The sequence below is a fragment of the Amblyomma maculatum genome, chromosome 8 (genome assembly GCF_055883805.1).
Source record: "Amblyomma maculatum isolate TAMU_Amacu chromosome 8, ASM5588380v1, whole genome shotgun sequence".
Classification (NCBI taxonomy): domain Eukaryota; kingdom Metazoa; phylum Arthropoda; class Arachnida; order Ixodida; family Ixodidae; genus Amblyomma; species Amblyomma maculatum.
In genome coordinates, this window is record NC_139351.1 from 120906467 (window position 1) to 120922197 (window position 15731).

Here is a 15731-nt window from a genome sequence, read left to right on the forward strand (position 1 = left end):
TATGTTGGGTTTTCACATTCGGGTCCTTCTTGTACAGTTCTTCTGTGTATTCTTGCCACCTCTTATTTATCTCTGCGGCTTCAGTGAGGTCCTTGCCTTGTTTGTCCTTTATCACGCCCAGCTTAGCACAGAAGCTTCCTTTGATATCTTTGATTGTCTTATACAGAGCTCTTGTGTTCCTTAATTGGCTGTTGTCCTCAACTGCTTGGCACTGTGCAGCAATTTTTGAGGGGCTGAAGAAGCAAAGTTGACAGATGGGTTTAAAAATTGTGGCATACAAGGTATCCCAGCTAAGCTGGCTTGGCTGGATCAAGATTTTAAAAACCTAATAAACGTTCTTCCGAAACTCAAGCGAATCTTGTTAGGATTTATCTTGAGTATCGGCTAGATTTCCATCGTTGTACCTACTTGAATAATCAGTTGAAATCATCATCATTATTATTTTAATCCTAGCTATGGCTCTATGGCTTTGAATTCGCCCACATGTTAATAACAAAGTTGTAGAACGCCGCCGTATTGCTACAACTCAGGTTTCCTTTATGGGAGAACCTTTAAGGTGTCTTTTTTTATTATTCAGAAAACACAAGAGCCCGTGAATAAAATACCTTGTGAGCCGGCTCCGTGCGCTGGAATGCGCTGCAAGGTTTGCTGAGGTGCCTGCAAGATAGCTTTGTGTTGCCCAACCCATCACTTTAGTAGACAGGAGTCGTGGGAGTCGTGGGCAGCCAGACAATAATCAGAAAAGCCTTCGAAGCCGCTGCGTCCCGAGGGATCTTGACCGTCGACAATTGGACGGCAGGACAAGTCCGTCCTCCTGACATTTGATCTGGATTCAATAAAGGCGTTGTGAGCAGAGCAGAGGTGCGCATTTTGCAGCATTTTGCTAAGCGTTTATAGATGATGGTCCACGATGAGAACGCTTTAATCGCAACACATTCAGGTGCACAGAGCATGCTGTCACAAGATATCTTTAAAATATCGCGGGCTGAAATTTTTGAAACAGAGCAATAACAAAAATCAAATAGACCTCGATAACCACAAAATTTTGTACAAAATGAAATAAAAAGGTGATGAGAGAGAAAACAAAAAAAAAAAGAAAGGTAAACTGGGCGCTAAAATTAGAAGTAGTCGAAACCAGTCTGATTCATAACGAGTCTGACACGAGTCGGCTCCAGTCAGTTAGAGCGCGCGTAGTCTGCTACACAGTAGCCGTTCTGAATTTAGTATTTGCTGCAAAGATTTCGTAAAATTCAGTATTTGCTGCAAAGATTTCGTAACACCGCAGTCATTTTACCAACCTGCGCTATACGCATTATGCTTTTGCGGGCTTCCGTGATTTGAAATATTCAGGCCAGCAATTAAGGCTGTGATGGATCACGGTGAGCATGCAACATGTCCCCTATGTGCAATAGGAGACGTCTGCTGCTTGGCTTACGAATAATTTTACTGGTTGTTTCTCATCGCAGACTGCAACGCAGCGCCAATGAAGGCAGAAATCATCGAGGGTGTGAATAGTCCTTGTGACGTGCTCATTACGAACGAACTAGGTATGCAGCATTTGGAGCATAGCGGCATTGTGATACGCGACAACGCAAGCACACATTAAACGTGCACAGTTGTTTTGGTATGCAATGTGCAAGCTTGCCAATAGAGTAAGAATAGCTGCATGATAGCTGTGGATGAGCACATTGGTTGTGGTAGTTTCAAGTGCTGTAGGCATCCGTTTTCCATATCCTAATTAGGTCTTCTATCTGTGATACAGGGGAATGTTCAGCTAGTTGAGCATTGTCCGTGTGTATGTCTCTTTTCTGTACATTTTTGCCTGTTCAGCTGCGTTTTTCATCATGTATTCAGTCTGTGAGGCACGAGCAGGAGTGTGGTGACCACCAGCTGAACATGCACATTTATTTGCTTCTATCCACCTACTAGAACCTCAGCAAGGCAATTGTGAGACAATTAGAAGGAAATTATAAAAAATTCCACACTCGGTGCGAAACCTGTCTGAAATTTATCTATGGGTTAATAATGGAAGTTGCAGTACACTGAATTCTTGAGGCCATTGACTTGGGAAATGTAGCTGTATTTCGTACTTCAGTGTGACAGTTATAAGATGAAAAGTGGGCTGTAGTGATGAAAGGATATCTAGTTTTTTTAATGGCAAAACTCTCAGAGAATGAAAAGATGTGTGTAGCGATTTCAGAAATTCTGGGTGGAGGTGCGGTAATTGTGTTGCCGAACCTAAAGCTAAAACTGTTTGATCGGTCACAACTATCGGTCACAGCAGATATATATTGCATTTCGGAAGCCACGTGATATTGCAGTGTCACTTTGGTACGCTTTGCAAAAGAAAGTCAATGATATGGCAGGCAACACACTCATACACTGATCATGTACCAAAGTGGAGCAGATTTGTTTTTTTTTTTTTTTCTTGTGTGGTGACCACTTGGCTTGTATTACTTCTATGTCATGGCTTGTTCATTTGTCCAGCTTGCCAGTGGGGTACACTGATTAGTTCTTGAATGAAATGCATTGAGCCACTATCAGAAAAGACCTATAGCTGAAGTATTCAAGTTGCTGTATTATTGATGGCCACCCGGTTTAAAAGCATTCACACGTAGTGCCTTATTTTTGTAAGGAGCACTGAACAAGGGTAAAGGGGGAACGCCTCAGTTCACAGGTCGAGCCAACGTTTCGACAAGTGGACTTGTCTTCGTGTTCTTTAGTATTTGCTTCATTAGTATTTGACAGAGACAAGTCCACTTATTGAAACATTGGCTCGACGTGCGAACTGAGGCGTCGCAGGTTCGCAGTTCGTTCGACCTCGAACTGAGGCCCTTTACCCTTGTTCAGTGCTCCTTCATACCGTGTAAACCATCTTCTTCCTCTCGTTCTACCTGGATTCTTATTTTTGTAAGTGACAGCTGCACACAGGTTGGGAGCACGGAAAGGATTCAGAGTACTGCATGTGACACTTCAAACAATAATGTTGCAGATGAACACTGTACATAGTATTAATTTATTATCTTGCCATTGTGATGCACAGAACAGTGTTCCTTGAATGTGATATGCTGGGCTGTGACGCAGAAGAGGCCTGTAGCTAAAGTAATCAAGTTCCAGCACTATTCAATGGCTACTTAGCTTCCAGTCAGTCTCATGTGGCGGCTTGTTTTTGCAGGTGACAGCTGCACGCAGGTTGGGTGCATGGAAGTGGTTCATAGTACAACATGTGACACTTCCCACAAGAATGGTTCAAATGAACATGGTACGCAGTGTTAATTTATTAAACTTGCCAGTGTGGGGCCCTGGATAGCATTTCTTGCGTGTAGTACGCAAAGCTGCTATGCAGAAGAAATATGTAGCACTGAAAACACGCCCTAATCCCACAGAAAGAGATGTTTACACCAGTTGGAAGAATATCGCTTTAGAATTTTGTAACTATAAAGGGCTTGTTTGTGGCTACGGTTTCCAGGTGGCTGTCATCTCATTGTCTTTGTGAAACCAGGAATAAAATAACAGCAATGCATGCCTACTTTATTGTCATTTCCTTAAGTAGATGTTCACTGTGACATCTAGAAACATGCCTAAATGTTTCCATACTGGAGCTTGTTCACTATCACCAATTTGCATTGTAAACGTTAAACTAAACCTTATGGTGTGACCCACCACAATTACCCGGTGGTTTGCTGAAGTGCTGATCAAAAGGATGCGGGTTCAGTCCGTACTGTAGCGGCTGCACTTTATGGGGGCGAAACATAAGGTGCCATGTACTACACTATGTCAGTGCACATTAAAGAACCCCAGATGGCCGAAATTGCTGGAGTCCTTCACAGCAGCGTCCGTCATAGTCGTTGTTGCTTTTGAACCTTAAACATTATAAAGCAAATCATTTTCTTAAAGCTTATTAATTGGTTTAAAGCACATTTTCAACGTTTAACAAATTTCTTGCTGCAGTAATGTTGCATGCTTTACTGTCATTCATTTAAGGGCACCTGATAACATACTGCTTTAGAATAAGCAATAAAACAAGTATATAAGTTAATAAGAAAACATGAAATAGAAACTACCCAAAAATGATCTATTAATAACTCGGAATTCTGTGGAACTTAGTTCAGTGGCAGTACAGTAAGGAAGTTAGTGCCACTTCTTGGGAGCAGTTCACAGGAATGATTTATTGAAGGTATTATCCTCTCAACACTTTGCCTATTAAACAAGTGTCATGATGATCGCTAAGGCAGCATAGTAAAGCTTTATACATTCACCGTTCCATACTCATGGTGCAAATTCGATGCATGGGACATGTTGGAGATTTCATGTTCTGAAGCTTAACATGGGCTGTAAAATATTTGCATATCACTCCCATTAAAATGTGGCTGCTGTGGGTAGGTCTTGAGTCCAGATTCTCTAGCTTGGCACCCAAACGCAAAATGCAGTGAGCCACTACGGTAGGTCGATGGCTGGAATAAAATATTTCTAAGAAAAGCTTGATGTAGTTTCTTCAAGGTGGAAACTTTCAACTAAGTTGCTGGTCTTCCAACGGTTTTTGTTTTAAAATTTTTTTCATGATGTGGTCCTAAGCGAGACAGCTCACATTTTTGAGTAAACTCCTTGCTGGTGACATCTTTGAGATGATTTGATGTCGTACAAGTCAAACGTGGTCATTTACAGCTCTTCTGAGGCATCTGTGAGAAACTGTGTTTTGTAGGTTTAGCAGTGCAATCTTCATTTGTTTGCAGCACTGCACCTTGCATTGGGAAGCATCATGCCAACAAAATCCGAAGAAGATATTCTTAGAAGGCATTTGTTGGACTTAAAGAAGCAGGGGAACATGTGGACAGGATATGCGCCATCTCGCGAGGCATTTGTGGACCTTCAACAGGACCTCGCTGGCATCAACATGTGCTTCCAGACTCAACACTCTGTGAAGTCAAAAGGTTAGTGCATGTGAATTGTTACTATCACGTGTCTGTGATATGTTACTTGCACATGCAATTTTTGTGTGCGTGTGCATGTGCTTATTCGGTGTGGTTTATGCAGGGAGGTTTCTGTTCAGTAACCAGCGTGGATATATTATCATTAATGAAGACATGCCATTCAGAGTGGTACGGAATGCAATAAAAGGCTGCCTCTTTGGACTAGAACCAAGGAAGTTGCAAGAGTCGAGGAGCAAACAGGTATGATGCTGTCAATTACAGAATAGATCTGCGATGCAGCTGTTAAAATTGAACCAGTCGATTAACCTTTCAATGTGCTGTACACAATTCTTTCCGTGGTGAACTTGCTTTTTCTGGAAATATGCTATGTCGATCAGAGATTTCTTTCTTTTAGGTGAACTCAGCATCCTTCATGTTGCAAGTAGGGTGCCTTTTAATGTCATCTTGCCAAGTAAATAATATTTCTTAGAGTAGCTAGATTAGATTGTTAGCATGTCCTCCCCCATTCTCACACAAATGTGACAATAGAATATTAGTTTCCTTCTAAAACTAGCTTCATGTCTGTCCATGAAGCAGAAAGGGATTCTGCAATCTTCAGGGTGTTTACCTGACAAATGTAGCTTGTAGTTTGCTGTGTTACAGTGTATGTAACCATTGAGACTCTGCTCCTGTAAAAATGTTACTGCTGGCATTTTACTAGACAGAAAAATATTTGTTTAATCAAAATAACAAATGGCACCTGATATGTTTAAGGATGCTTTTTACAACATTTAAAAGCTCAGTGTTTATATTTGTTCAACACTACATTTGATTTGACTGTAACTGGGTTTGTCAGTCTGAAATACAAAAGACGTCATGTGCGGTTTGATATCAGTGCACATTGGAGGACCCCAGCTGGTTGAAATTAATCCAGGACTATGCCCCCTTTTTCTCTCTTCCTTCTTTTGCTTCCTCCTCTTTTTCTTCAAAGAGCACTTTTTCTTCAAAGAGCAAAGAGTTACTGTGCATCCCTCTTCCTGGCAGTTATTTATATATAATAAAGTGCCCTTCATGCTTCCTTGTTGTCAAATTATACCGGAAAGTTGCACAGTCTCACATGGATGCTGTATATTGTTTTCACATGCATGCATCAAAAATGCAGAGTTATTTAGATACCAGAATCACGCTATTGCTGTAATGTGTGCTTACACTAAATGCTAGTTTTATAGAAATCAAACACATCAGCCATCCAATACTGGACGGCAAAATATTGAAGCAAAGCTTTTGCTAGCCTTGCTCCTTTGCTATAGCTACCAGTGACTATTTCATTGCTATATTTCTTTTCTACTTGTGTTAAATGTGAACAACCTAATTCATGGTTATAGATGCAGCAACTAATAAGGAAATTAATTTTTAATTTTATCTTGAATGCTTGCCTCCCTCCCGTCTCTCTATATATATATATATATTCTTTCGATTCACTTTTCTTGTGATAACCCAGTTCAGGCTTCCTCTCATATTTATTTTAGGCCCTTATGTTTCCCTTGAGAGTTTTACAATAAAGGGAAATATTTGGCATTGTCACCCTGTGAGATTCTCTTGTGTATTAGACTATGAATGTTATGTTAATAAGTGTAGGAATGCCTAATCTGACCTATATTGGGAGACGTCCCCAAAACTCTGAATAGTGTTATGGTATTCGAACATACAGTATAACACTTCTAATTTCATTCACGCAGGAAAGCGGACTGGGCTGTTCAGAGGCTACCTTCAAGAAAAGGAAAGTTAAACCTCAAAGAACAAGAAAAAAGGGCTGCACTGCAGTGATGCATGTAAAGCATGTGGAGATGTACCCACAGTTCAAGGTACACATTACACATTTTTATTATGTAGGATGACACAGTTTAATCTTGTATTCATGATACAGTAGAACTTTATTATGAAAGCATGCTTTTTCCAACTGACAAAGCCTTGTTTAAGCTCACAAGTGAACCGTCTAAAACGAAACCACTTTGCTGAACAGCGTAATTTGCTTGTTTATAATATTCCTGTGAGAGCAGCACCTTATTGCTCAGGCTGTTTCAGCAACTGGGTATGTGGGTTATCAAACGTTTATTAGGAGCCATCAGAGGATGCTTACTGTTCCTCAGTTCAGTTCAGTCGTGTCCGACTCTTCGTGACCCTATGGACCATGTCACGCCACGCTTTCCGGTCTCTCACTATCTTTCTAACATCACATAACTTCATCTGCAGTGCCTCGAGGATGCCATCTGACCATCGCGTTCGCTGCCTACCCCTTCTCCGGCGACCCTCAACCTTTCCCAACATCAAATCTTTCTCCAGCGACTCCTCTCTCCTCATCAGATGACCAAAGTAGCTGAGCTTTAACTTTAGAATTTGACCCTCCAATGAGCAGTCAGGGTTTATGGTCGACAATATCGACTTATTTGATCTTCCTATTAACCCCTAAACAGATGAGAACAGTGATGACTTTAAGTATCAATATGTAACCTTTTTCTCTTGCACAAAGAAAAAATTATTTGATAAGTACTACTATCATAAAATGATTTTGAATGCCGAAAACACAGATCCTTATAGTAGTGCATTATTTCCTTTTATACTTAGCATGTTTATATCATGAGAAGGCACCATTACATCATAAGGAAAAAGTTTTCATTTATTAAAGAAACAGTCAACCTGTGCAGTGCAAAAATACTATAAACAGCAATTCTGAGATGTCTGAATAGATGATGTTAATGAGAAGCTAGTCTGAACATAATGGAAGGCAAGATGGAGGGCTGAAAATCAGAATAGATTGCATTGACTTCTAAAAAGTCTGCTCTATGTGCATTACTATTTGTCTTTTACTATTTCAGATTCATACGCCAACATACAGCTTCTGAGACTATTGACCGCGCAATATTCGATTTTTCATTAATATTTAAGGTATTCTAACACCTACTTTGGCTGTTCGAAGTCAAGCAGTTGTAATGGAACGATCTTATATGTGCTTCGACTAGGTGCTTAGTTTGCATTTTGTTCATGCATTTCATTTTAGGTGAACCTGTCGGACAAGCGTAAAAAGTGGGCACGCAAAGCAGCTTCAAGAAAAGCACTGACCCAACTTAAGCTTGCACTTCAAGAGGAGGCAAACGGGAAACCTGTGGCTCGCCAGCATCGTTTCTATATCAGCATGTCTGATGCCAAAAGCCATCACAACCACGATATTGGTACTGATTGTGCAGGCTTTGCTCTACCTGTTAATTCAGAAGTAGCGAAAAAAATTGCACAGCTGGTACAGGAGGGTGTGACCTCTGTCAAAACAGTAGAGAGTTGTTTGAAATCTTACGTGACAGACGTGCTGTTTGCCAACAGGCAGCATCCCTCGTTGGCACGTCGTGATTTTTACCCTACTAGGGCAAATATAAAGAATCATATCCACAGGGCACTACGGAAGTACCGATCCTGTCCTGCCAATAAGAAAGATGCGGCCGCATATGTCGAGCTGCTTCAAGAGAAGGCACCCTCAACAAGCTGTCTTTTTCATATCTCTGTAGTGGAAACTGTTGAAGCTTACTCACCAGAACAAGACGAGCAGCAAGTGCTATCAGCTGACACTGATGTGTCCTACAGGAATGGACCCTGTTTGGATGTCCCGATCGACAGGGTCGATGGCGGCAGCGAGGCATTATCTGAAATGGAGGACTGTGAACAAATGGTAGGCGATGATGTCGAAGACCATGCATCAGATTGGTCCAGGACATCTCAGCAGAGCACACCCAACGTAAAGCTGCAGACCGGGAGTGATAGCACTCAAGTTCTCTATTTTCCCAGTTTCAACCTCTCTTCCCAAGTTCTCCCAAGCGAGACATTATCTGCAGCGGAGGACTGTGAACAATTGGCGGAAGAAGGTGTCGAATATCATGCATCAAGGTCTCTTATGGCATCTCGGCAAAACATATGTGGCATAAAAACACAGATCAGAACTGAATTAACTGAACTTCTTTCTTGTCTTCACCATGTGCATGATCACACAGCGCTGCAGTGGTTACTTTTCCTCCTCACTGAGGCCAGAAACCTTGCCAGGGCAAATATGGTCACAAGCAGTGAAAGTGATGTAACAGACTCACCGGAGGACTCCATGGGGGCCAGGAATCAAAAGGAAGAAATGAACACAACTATCACCAGCTAAAATGACAGCGAAGGACTTGTCCATACCGAAGAAGAGCCCTCCCCCACAAAGCAACACCAGCTTTCTTGTGGCCGAAGAGAAAGAAAGTGAAAGTGATGAAGGAAGCATATAACAATGGTAGCAGAGAGAGGAAACAAACCAGCTGCTCCCAGCAGTGCAGGAGAGCCAGAGTTAGGTCTCATCATTAACGCAGCTTCTGATGACCTAATATCTGCTTGCATTAAGGGTGTCAGCATGATTACACATATTTCTTGCAAGTGCTTTTGTTGCCCCAAGACTCTTTCCGTCGGTGCACACTTTTGCCTGTACATATATATGTGTGACCCATGCGTGTATTCGTATAGGACTGAATTTTTGTCATGTATATATGCACTGTTTTCTTCTCGGTATTTTTTATATGCTATTAAAAATTTGGTACTATAGTTGCACCCTTATCACTGAGACACCGGAGTCGGACAAGGGAGAAGGTGTTCAGGTGGGTTTTTCAATGTAGGTGATGTGATGAAATTACTAAAGGAGACAGCCTTTTTTTATCTCAGCTAGTTAAAGAACTGCCCTGAGCTATCATTTTGTAAATAGCTCTGGAACATGCATGATTCTGCACTGTGATGAATACCTCCTCAAAGAAGAAATTTCCTTAGTCTACTGCATGGTAAGACTGAGTGCAGCTAATAGCAATTTAAGCCTGGTGATTCAGTCCTTGCTGCAGATGAAATTTCTAGTTTGGCATTTACAAATATCACGTAGCATCATGCATTATGCCTTGTGTAGAATTTACTTTATAGTTGGACAGACACCCTGGCAGATTTGAAAATGCCAGACAAGAACGTTTCAGATATGCTCTCTTGCCCGGGGTAAACATGAAAAAAATAAGGTTATCATTGATCAGTTAATTTTCACTATCATATTTTGCATTGTAGGATAACACAAATTAGATTTTTATTAATGAATGCGTTAAAAATGCAAGGATAGCTTTCTCTTGTTTTCAATATTGTTTCGGAAGCATATCCACCTAGCTCAAGCAATACTTCGGGCTGGGAAGAAAATTTACCATTGTAAAGTGATGAATCGTGCTATGTTGCATAATGACTGAGTATATGCATGATGTTTCATGTTTGTGCAAATGTCCGACTTGAAATCAAAGGCTCCAGGTGGATTTGATGTCAACCTGCCAGAGGCATGCTCGTAATTTTTGTTCCTTGGACGCTGTCGGACGACGGGCTTTGTGCTAATGGGGCACATAAGGCTTTCGCCTAGGTTAAAGGGTAAAAGCCCTTCACTTTATGAACATTTCTCTGCGCGCACTGTGACTTTTTATACACATTCGTTTGTGCGAGTTTCTTCCCGCCGCTCTGCTGCTTTGAACTCAAAAATAAAAAAAATAACGCAAAAATTTGACTATATTTAATTTTCATCTCCTTTTTATTTAAGCGTCAGGTAACTAGCGCTACGTGTGGCGGGCGCTTTAAGCTTATGGCACGTGACGATCTCAAAGGCTGTTCTTTGGGATGTCACATCGTTTCGCAAGGCACAAAACTTATTTGCAAAGGAAACTTTAGAAACAAAAACACTCCTCCAAAATAAATAATGCTTTTTCTGCATGCTAAAATTTTATAAAATTTGAAACTAGGTAGACAGCGCCGTTGGAGATGCATTATGAAATGAACATGCAGGCCATGCAAGGCGGATGGGCCATGTCCGTATGCGTTACGAAGACCTGAACTTGCAGAGAGCCGGCTCCGTGAACTGCGCATGCGCGCCCAGAAACAAAGTGGAAAGGAGGATGCGTTGATTTTCTCGACGGATGTGACGTCAAACAACTTTTAGTATTTGCTTTTTTCTGGAAATAAGCCTCAAACCCAGATGCCAATTACCCCGTTTCGAGCCACAGCACCCGAGCAAAAGCTGGCGCGCTTTTCGGGTAACGGGTGCTCGCGCCTTGCGAGCCCTAGGTCGCTTTTCATGCATCGGCTTGTTGTAGTTTACGGCGCATCATCCCGATAGATGCAAATTCGGTGAAAATCTGATTCAGTTTGTGGATTGTTGCCCTAAATTCAACAGCGTAGCCTTCGGTCCTGTCGCTGGCCTGTCTGCAGCCTCCGACTACGGTGAGTCGTACGCGAATGATGGTGTTTCGTACATGCCCGCGAGCTCTAGGTAAAGCATTTGTCGGCGTTCTGCTACAGTCTTGCAGTTTTTTTAACGAGTTTTTACACGGCAGTGCAGCTATGCGGTAGTCACAATTACTGACGCGGCGTAATCACGCGACAGTCTCCGGGCGAAGGCATGTGGAGACTGCATAAATGCGTCGATCCCGTTTCTTCGCGCTTGAAACAACCGTTGCATACCTGCTGCTGTGCACCGATCGTTCGCCGGTTGCTGTTGTCTTCGGGGTGCACTGGGGTATTGGGACGTACGCGGCGACTTACAGATGATGTGAAACTATTTGTGAGTCGAGATTCACGAAAGTTTGTAATTTGCTTTTTTTTTTTTTTTTTTGAAATTCTTCGTTTGTGGTCTAGTTTGTTTGGGCAGTAGCAGGCATTTTGGTGTGGTGCGCCAGCGTGAACGCGCTGGTTTATGATCAGGAGGTTTTATTGCCTTCCTCGCAGCTTCAGCAGATAGAGTGGCTGGGCCCATAGAAACGGTCGTGCTTGTGTCAAAAAACTGTCGTAAGGTGTTTATCTATGCGGCCCATACGTGGTGCTGCAGTGCAAGAGGTCAGCTTCTTTACAGTGTCGACGAAGTGCTAAAGAAGGGGAGTTGCTGGCTAGCTGAGAGATAGTGTAAATGTAAACTGGCCCAGTGCGAAATGAGCCCCGGAGTGAAACGAGCCTACTGCTCAGCATAAAATTGCTACAAGATACGGGCGTATACCCGCACGAATTTATTGTGCTTGTATGCTCACACGTTCCACTGTCGAGTACTCACATCGGTGCATGCAGCAATGAGGGTGACTTTTCGGCTATCATAGGTTCTTGCCCATGAGAGTATCTGCCCTTTTACTACGAAAATAACTGCATTGGTAGAACTCGCTGAGCTTATTTATATAGATTTAACACTTCAGATGCATGTCGATACCGCAGAGTTCCCTAATATATATCTTTTGCTTGCTCCAACCAACGTTTTTAGATCCCTTTCAGTTTGAAAGCTGCGGCGCGGGGAGTGTCGCCTTTCCGTTTCCTGCCGCGCGGTGGCGTTCGCCACGCTGTTTGCCCCAAAACGTTGATTTGCCCGACTGGCGCGGCCCTTTGTACCTGCGCTCGCAGTGGTTTTGCACGTGTGCGTGTTTGTGGTGTGTGGTGCCGTGATTATTGCCGCTAGCTTATGTCTACGAAGTGAGTAGCGAACATGTCACGTTGCTTCGTGCCCGGCTGCAAAAGCGGTTATGACTCCCAAACACCTGCTACCGGGAAAAGACATTTTTTTCGGCCGCCCAGTGACCCTGTACATTTCCTAGAATGGCAGCGCATGATTCCCCGACTGGACAGACAGCTTTCGAGCTCTTGCGTTGTATGTGACGTACACTTCCACGACGAGGATGTACTAAAACATTTTGTGCACCAGATTAATGGTGACACCGATGCAAGCAAGCTCACCTGCGTGAACTGATTGAGTCGAGGATGCTCGACTTAACTTCTGAAGTTGACACGCCCGATCACAGTGACAGTGACCACATTTACTCGAAAGGAGAAGTCGATGAAAGCATACTGTACTATTTTTCAGGCTATGTGGTCCACAAATTCTCCAAAACCTCAACTTGCACTTCCTGCATGGAAGATATCAGCTCTCATGTGCCAGTTGTTGGCAAAGACTCATACCTTACAGTGTACAAAAGCTTCAAGCAAGGATGCCTAAAGCATCCCACAAAAAAGATGCTAGAGTTTACTAATATTGTGAACAAAGCAGTTTCGGTTTCCTTGAAAGGAGGTCCAGTTTTTGGGGACATTTTTTTGGGATGTGCTTGATGAGCTGGAATTCCAAAACCTTGCCCGGCTTGGTTGTGCAGAACATAAGGCCACTTTTACATGCCAGGTTCTGCATTTCGTCATAGTTACACGCATGCACTTCTATGCGAGACCAGAATCCCCGGCTGGAAAACAGAGAAAAGGTTGCCATTGCAAATAAAAAAGCTTGCCTTCTGTAGCCATTCTCTCTGTGCTTCCAACTCAGTGTGCCTGCATTTAATGCTTGCCTATGCTCACTGAAATTATTATTCTAAAAATTAAAGTGCAAAACGCTGCTCCCGGCTGTGCGATCATTGCAAATAAAAAGCTCGTCTTCTGCAGCTATTCCCTCCGTGTATCCGGCTAAGTGTGTCTGCATTTAATACTTGTGTCCAGTGAAATTGGCATTGTAAAAAACGTGAAAACGCTGCTCGTATGTGCGGTGCTCTGTTGGTAACAGCGCGGAATTTCGTGAATGCGATCTAGAAACGGAACATCGCTGGTTCTCATTTCTTAATGTGTCGTGCATTCTCCCGAATAACTATTGATAGCTTTACTCCAACAAATACTAAAATGTCTAGGATAAACGTCGCAAATGCGATGCGATAAAGCGCGAGGCAAATAAACGATCTTTTTTTTTTTTTCAAACAGGCATCAGGCGAAACAGTTTTTTTAACCATGAGACTGAAGTTTTAACGTGACAGCTCCAAAAGCCCAGCAAATTTGAGCTCTACGTGTCCGTTCCCAGTTTTATCGCGGATGAGAACCGGCGAAGGCTGCCACCACACCAACACAGAGTGCGAGCGGTTTCGGGCCGACAGCGACAGCAGCGCCGCGTGGCGAGTGGAAACGGACGGGAGCCGCTTTCTCGGGAGTGACTCGGGGGAGCTTGCAAACTGAAAGGAATCTAAAAACGTTGGCTCCAACAGCGTCATCACTTTGAGAAAACTGGGAATGATAGCAGAAACAATGCCTCCATAAATAGTGGGCAGTGCTTGGCTTCAAGCTGCTGTCAAGGCCATTGACAACTTATTTGAAAACAAAGCAATAATTAACCTGAGGTGGTACGTTTTGTTGAGGAGAGTGAGGCACCGTTGCATGTACAGCCTTTGTCAAAAGTGTAGAGCCCGGGGGGTCCGCTTCTGAGCCGAATAGTGGCACTGATGTAGAATTAGTTGAGGCCACTGAAGGGGGCAGGACAAAAAATCTTCTTGCCATCAACAAAGTTGGAATACCGGAAATTCATTACAAGCCGCAGGAACTGGCCCAGAAGCAGACCCCCTGGGCTCTACACTTTTGACAAAGACTGTACCTCGTAATCCTGTCAAAGAGCTTGGCAGTTGCTGCTATAAGCACTCTTGATTACAATTCCATGCAAGCCGCAGCATATTCCGCACTTACTGCACACGTGATTTAACTTAGTCTCTTTGTTTGCTATTTCAGTGTTTTGCAAGTGTGCTAAATATTTGTATTTGTGCTAGCATTGACTGCCAGTCTCGTTATTGCCTTTTTCCTTCTGCGGCAGGCACTCTCATTTGCTTTACTCAAATCAAATTCTACTGTGAGTGAGTTTGCTGAATTTATGCAAACTAAATGTAATTGCTGTATTACTCTCATTTATTTACATTTACAGAGGCAAGGAATACTCGGGGCCGACGTACGAGTTTCCTCCACCAGTTGGATTCCGCCGCTACCTCGGTAGTGCAGTGAGCTGTAACTGGTGTGACCAAATGGACACTCTCACTCCTACTGGTTTAGAGCGTGCTCCTAGTTAAGTTTAAAATATCTTGCTTGCAATGTATTTAATCTTGTTGTGGAATATTGTCACCCTTGCATTTGCTGATATGTTATTATTTGGAAAGCATTCAGAGTGATTTTGGACGCATGATTTGCAGTGGCGGGAGGTGGAGAAGCACAAATGTGACTGCAATTTTTTGCCTCTCTAGTTTTCAGCCTTTAGAATTAAAGCAACAGATTGATATGTGAACAGGCCTGGCATGGATTAAAGAGTTTGTCATATACAACAACACTTGACCCTTGCGGGGGTAACACAGCTGTGTTTATCTGAGCAAAAGTTCACTGTATGTGATGGTGTCCGAAACATGGCATTGTCTTAAGTAACTTGGCATGGAATCGGCCACTTCTTGCACTCTCTTGACAGCATCTATTGTAATGTGTGCTAGGCGACATGCCTTCGGATCTGTTGTATGTCTGCAGCAGTTGCCTTGATGTATCAAGATGGGGTGGTTGTTGCGAGTTGGAAATTCCTATTCTCCCGACTACACCAATAAAATGTAGTGAAGCCAAATACCAGGAACCAATGTGTTACGTGGTTCATTGTGAAGGCTTGCCATTCTCGTAACTTTGCCAAATTGCTAGAAACATTATTTTTAAGCCCGGTCTTCTTTTGCTCATAGCACAACTCATTTCGTGCATTTGTCAACGTTTTGTGGTTTATGGTTGGCACATTTTGCAGAGGGTGACAAAATTTGAGCTGGTGTGCCACGAAGGTTAAATATCTGTTTATTGAACTCTTCTCGGGAAGCTACATGCAAATACTGCCTAATGTGGCTGTGAGGGCTTCGCACTTGATTGATGTACCGGTGCATTACTTGTGGCAGCTGGTCTACATTGTACAGGACTGCCACTTTGAGAAGCACCAGCACTGCTATGAAGCAGATT

At 42.9% G+C, this 15731-nt stretch overlaps 1 protein-coding gene and 1 long non-coding RNA gene across 2 annotated transcripts; both read left to right on the plus strand.

Moving 5' to 3' along the window:
• Positions 1-1179: 1179 nt before the first annotated feature.
• Positions 1180-9580, plus strand: LOC146182363 (uncharacterized). Its single transcript, XM_084577454.1, has 7 exons — positions 1180-1379; positions 1467-1547; positions 3176-3262; positions 4734-4931; positions 5035-5171; positions 6650-6775; positions 7969-9580. The coding sequence occupies exons 1-7, from the start codon at positions 1370-1372 to the stop codon at positions 9100-9102; spliced, it is 1773 nt and encodes a 590-aa protein (XP_084433580.1). The 5' UTR covers positions 1180-1369; the 3' UTR covers positions 9103-9580.
• A 1414-nt stretch (positions 9581-10994) lies between these two features.
• LOC146182364 (uncharacterized) lies at positions 10995-15365 on the plus strand. Its single transcript, XR_014700347.1, has 2 exons — positions 10995-11210; positions 14683-15365. It is a non-coding gene; the product is annotated as an uncharacterized LOC146182364 (long non-coding RNA).
• Positions 15366-15731: the final 366 nt, after the last annotated feature.

Excerpts from the sequence above, each read along its gene's own strand:
- LOC146182363 (XM_084577454.1), top strand. Across the intron at positions 1,548-3,175 it reads GCTCATTACGAACGAACTAG|GTGACAGCTGCACGCAGGTT; the intron begins GTATGCAGCATT and ends TTGTTTTTGCAG. Across the intron at positions 3,263-4,733 it reads GAATGGTTCAAATGAACATG|CACTGCACCTTGCATTGGGA; the intron begins GTACGCAGTGTT and ends ATTTGTTTGCAG.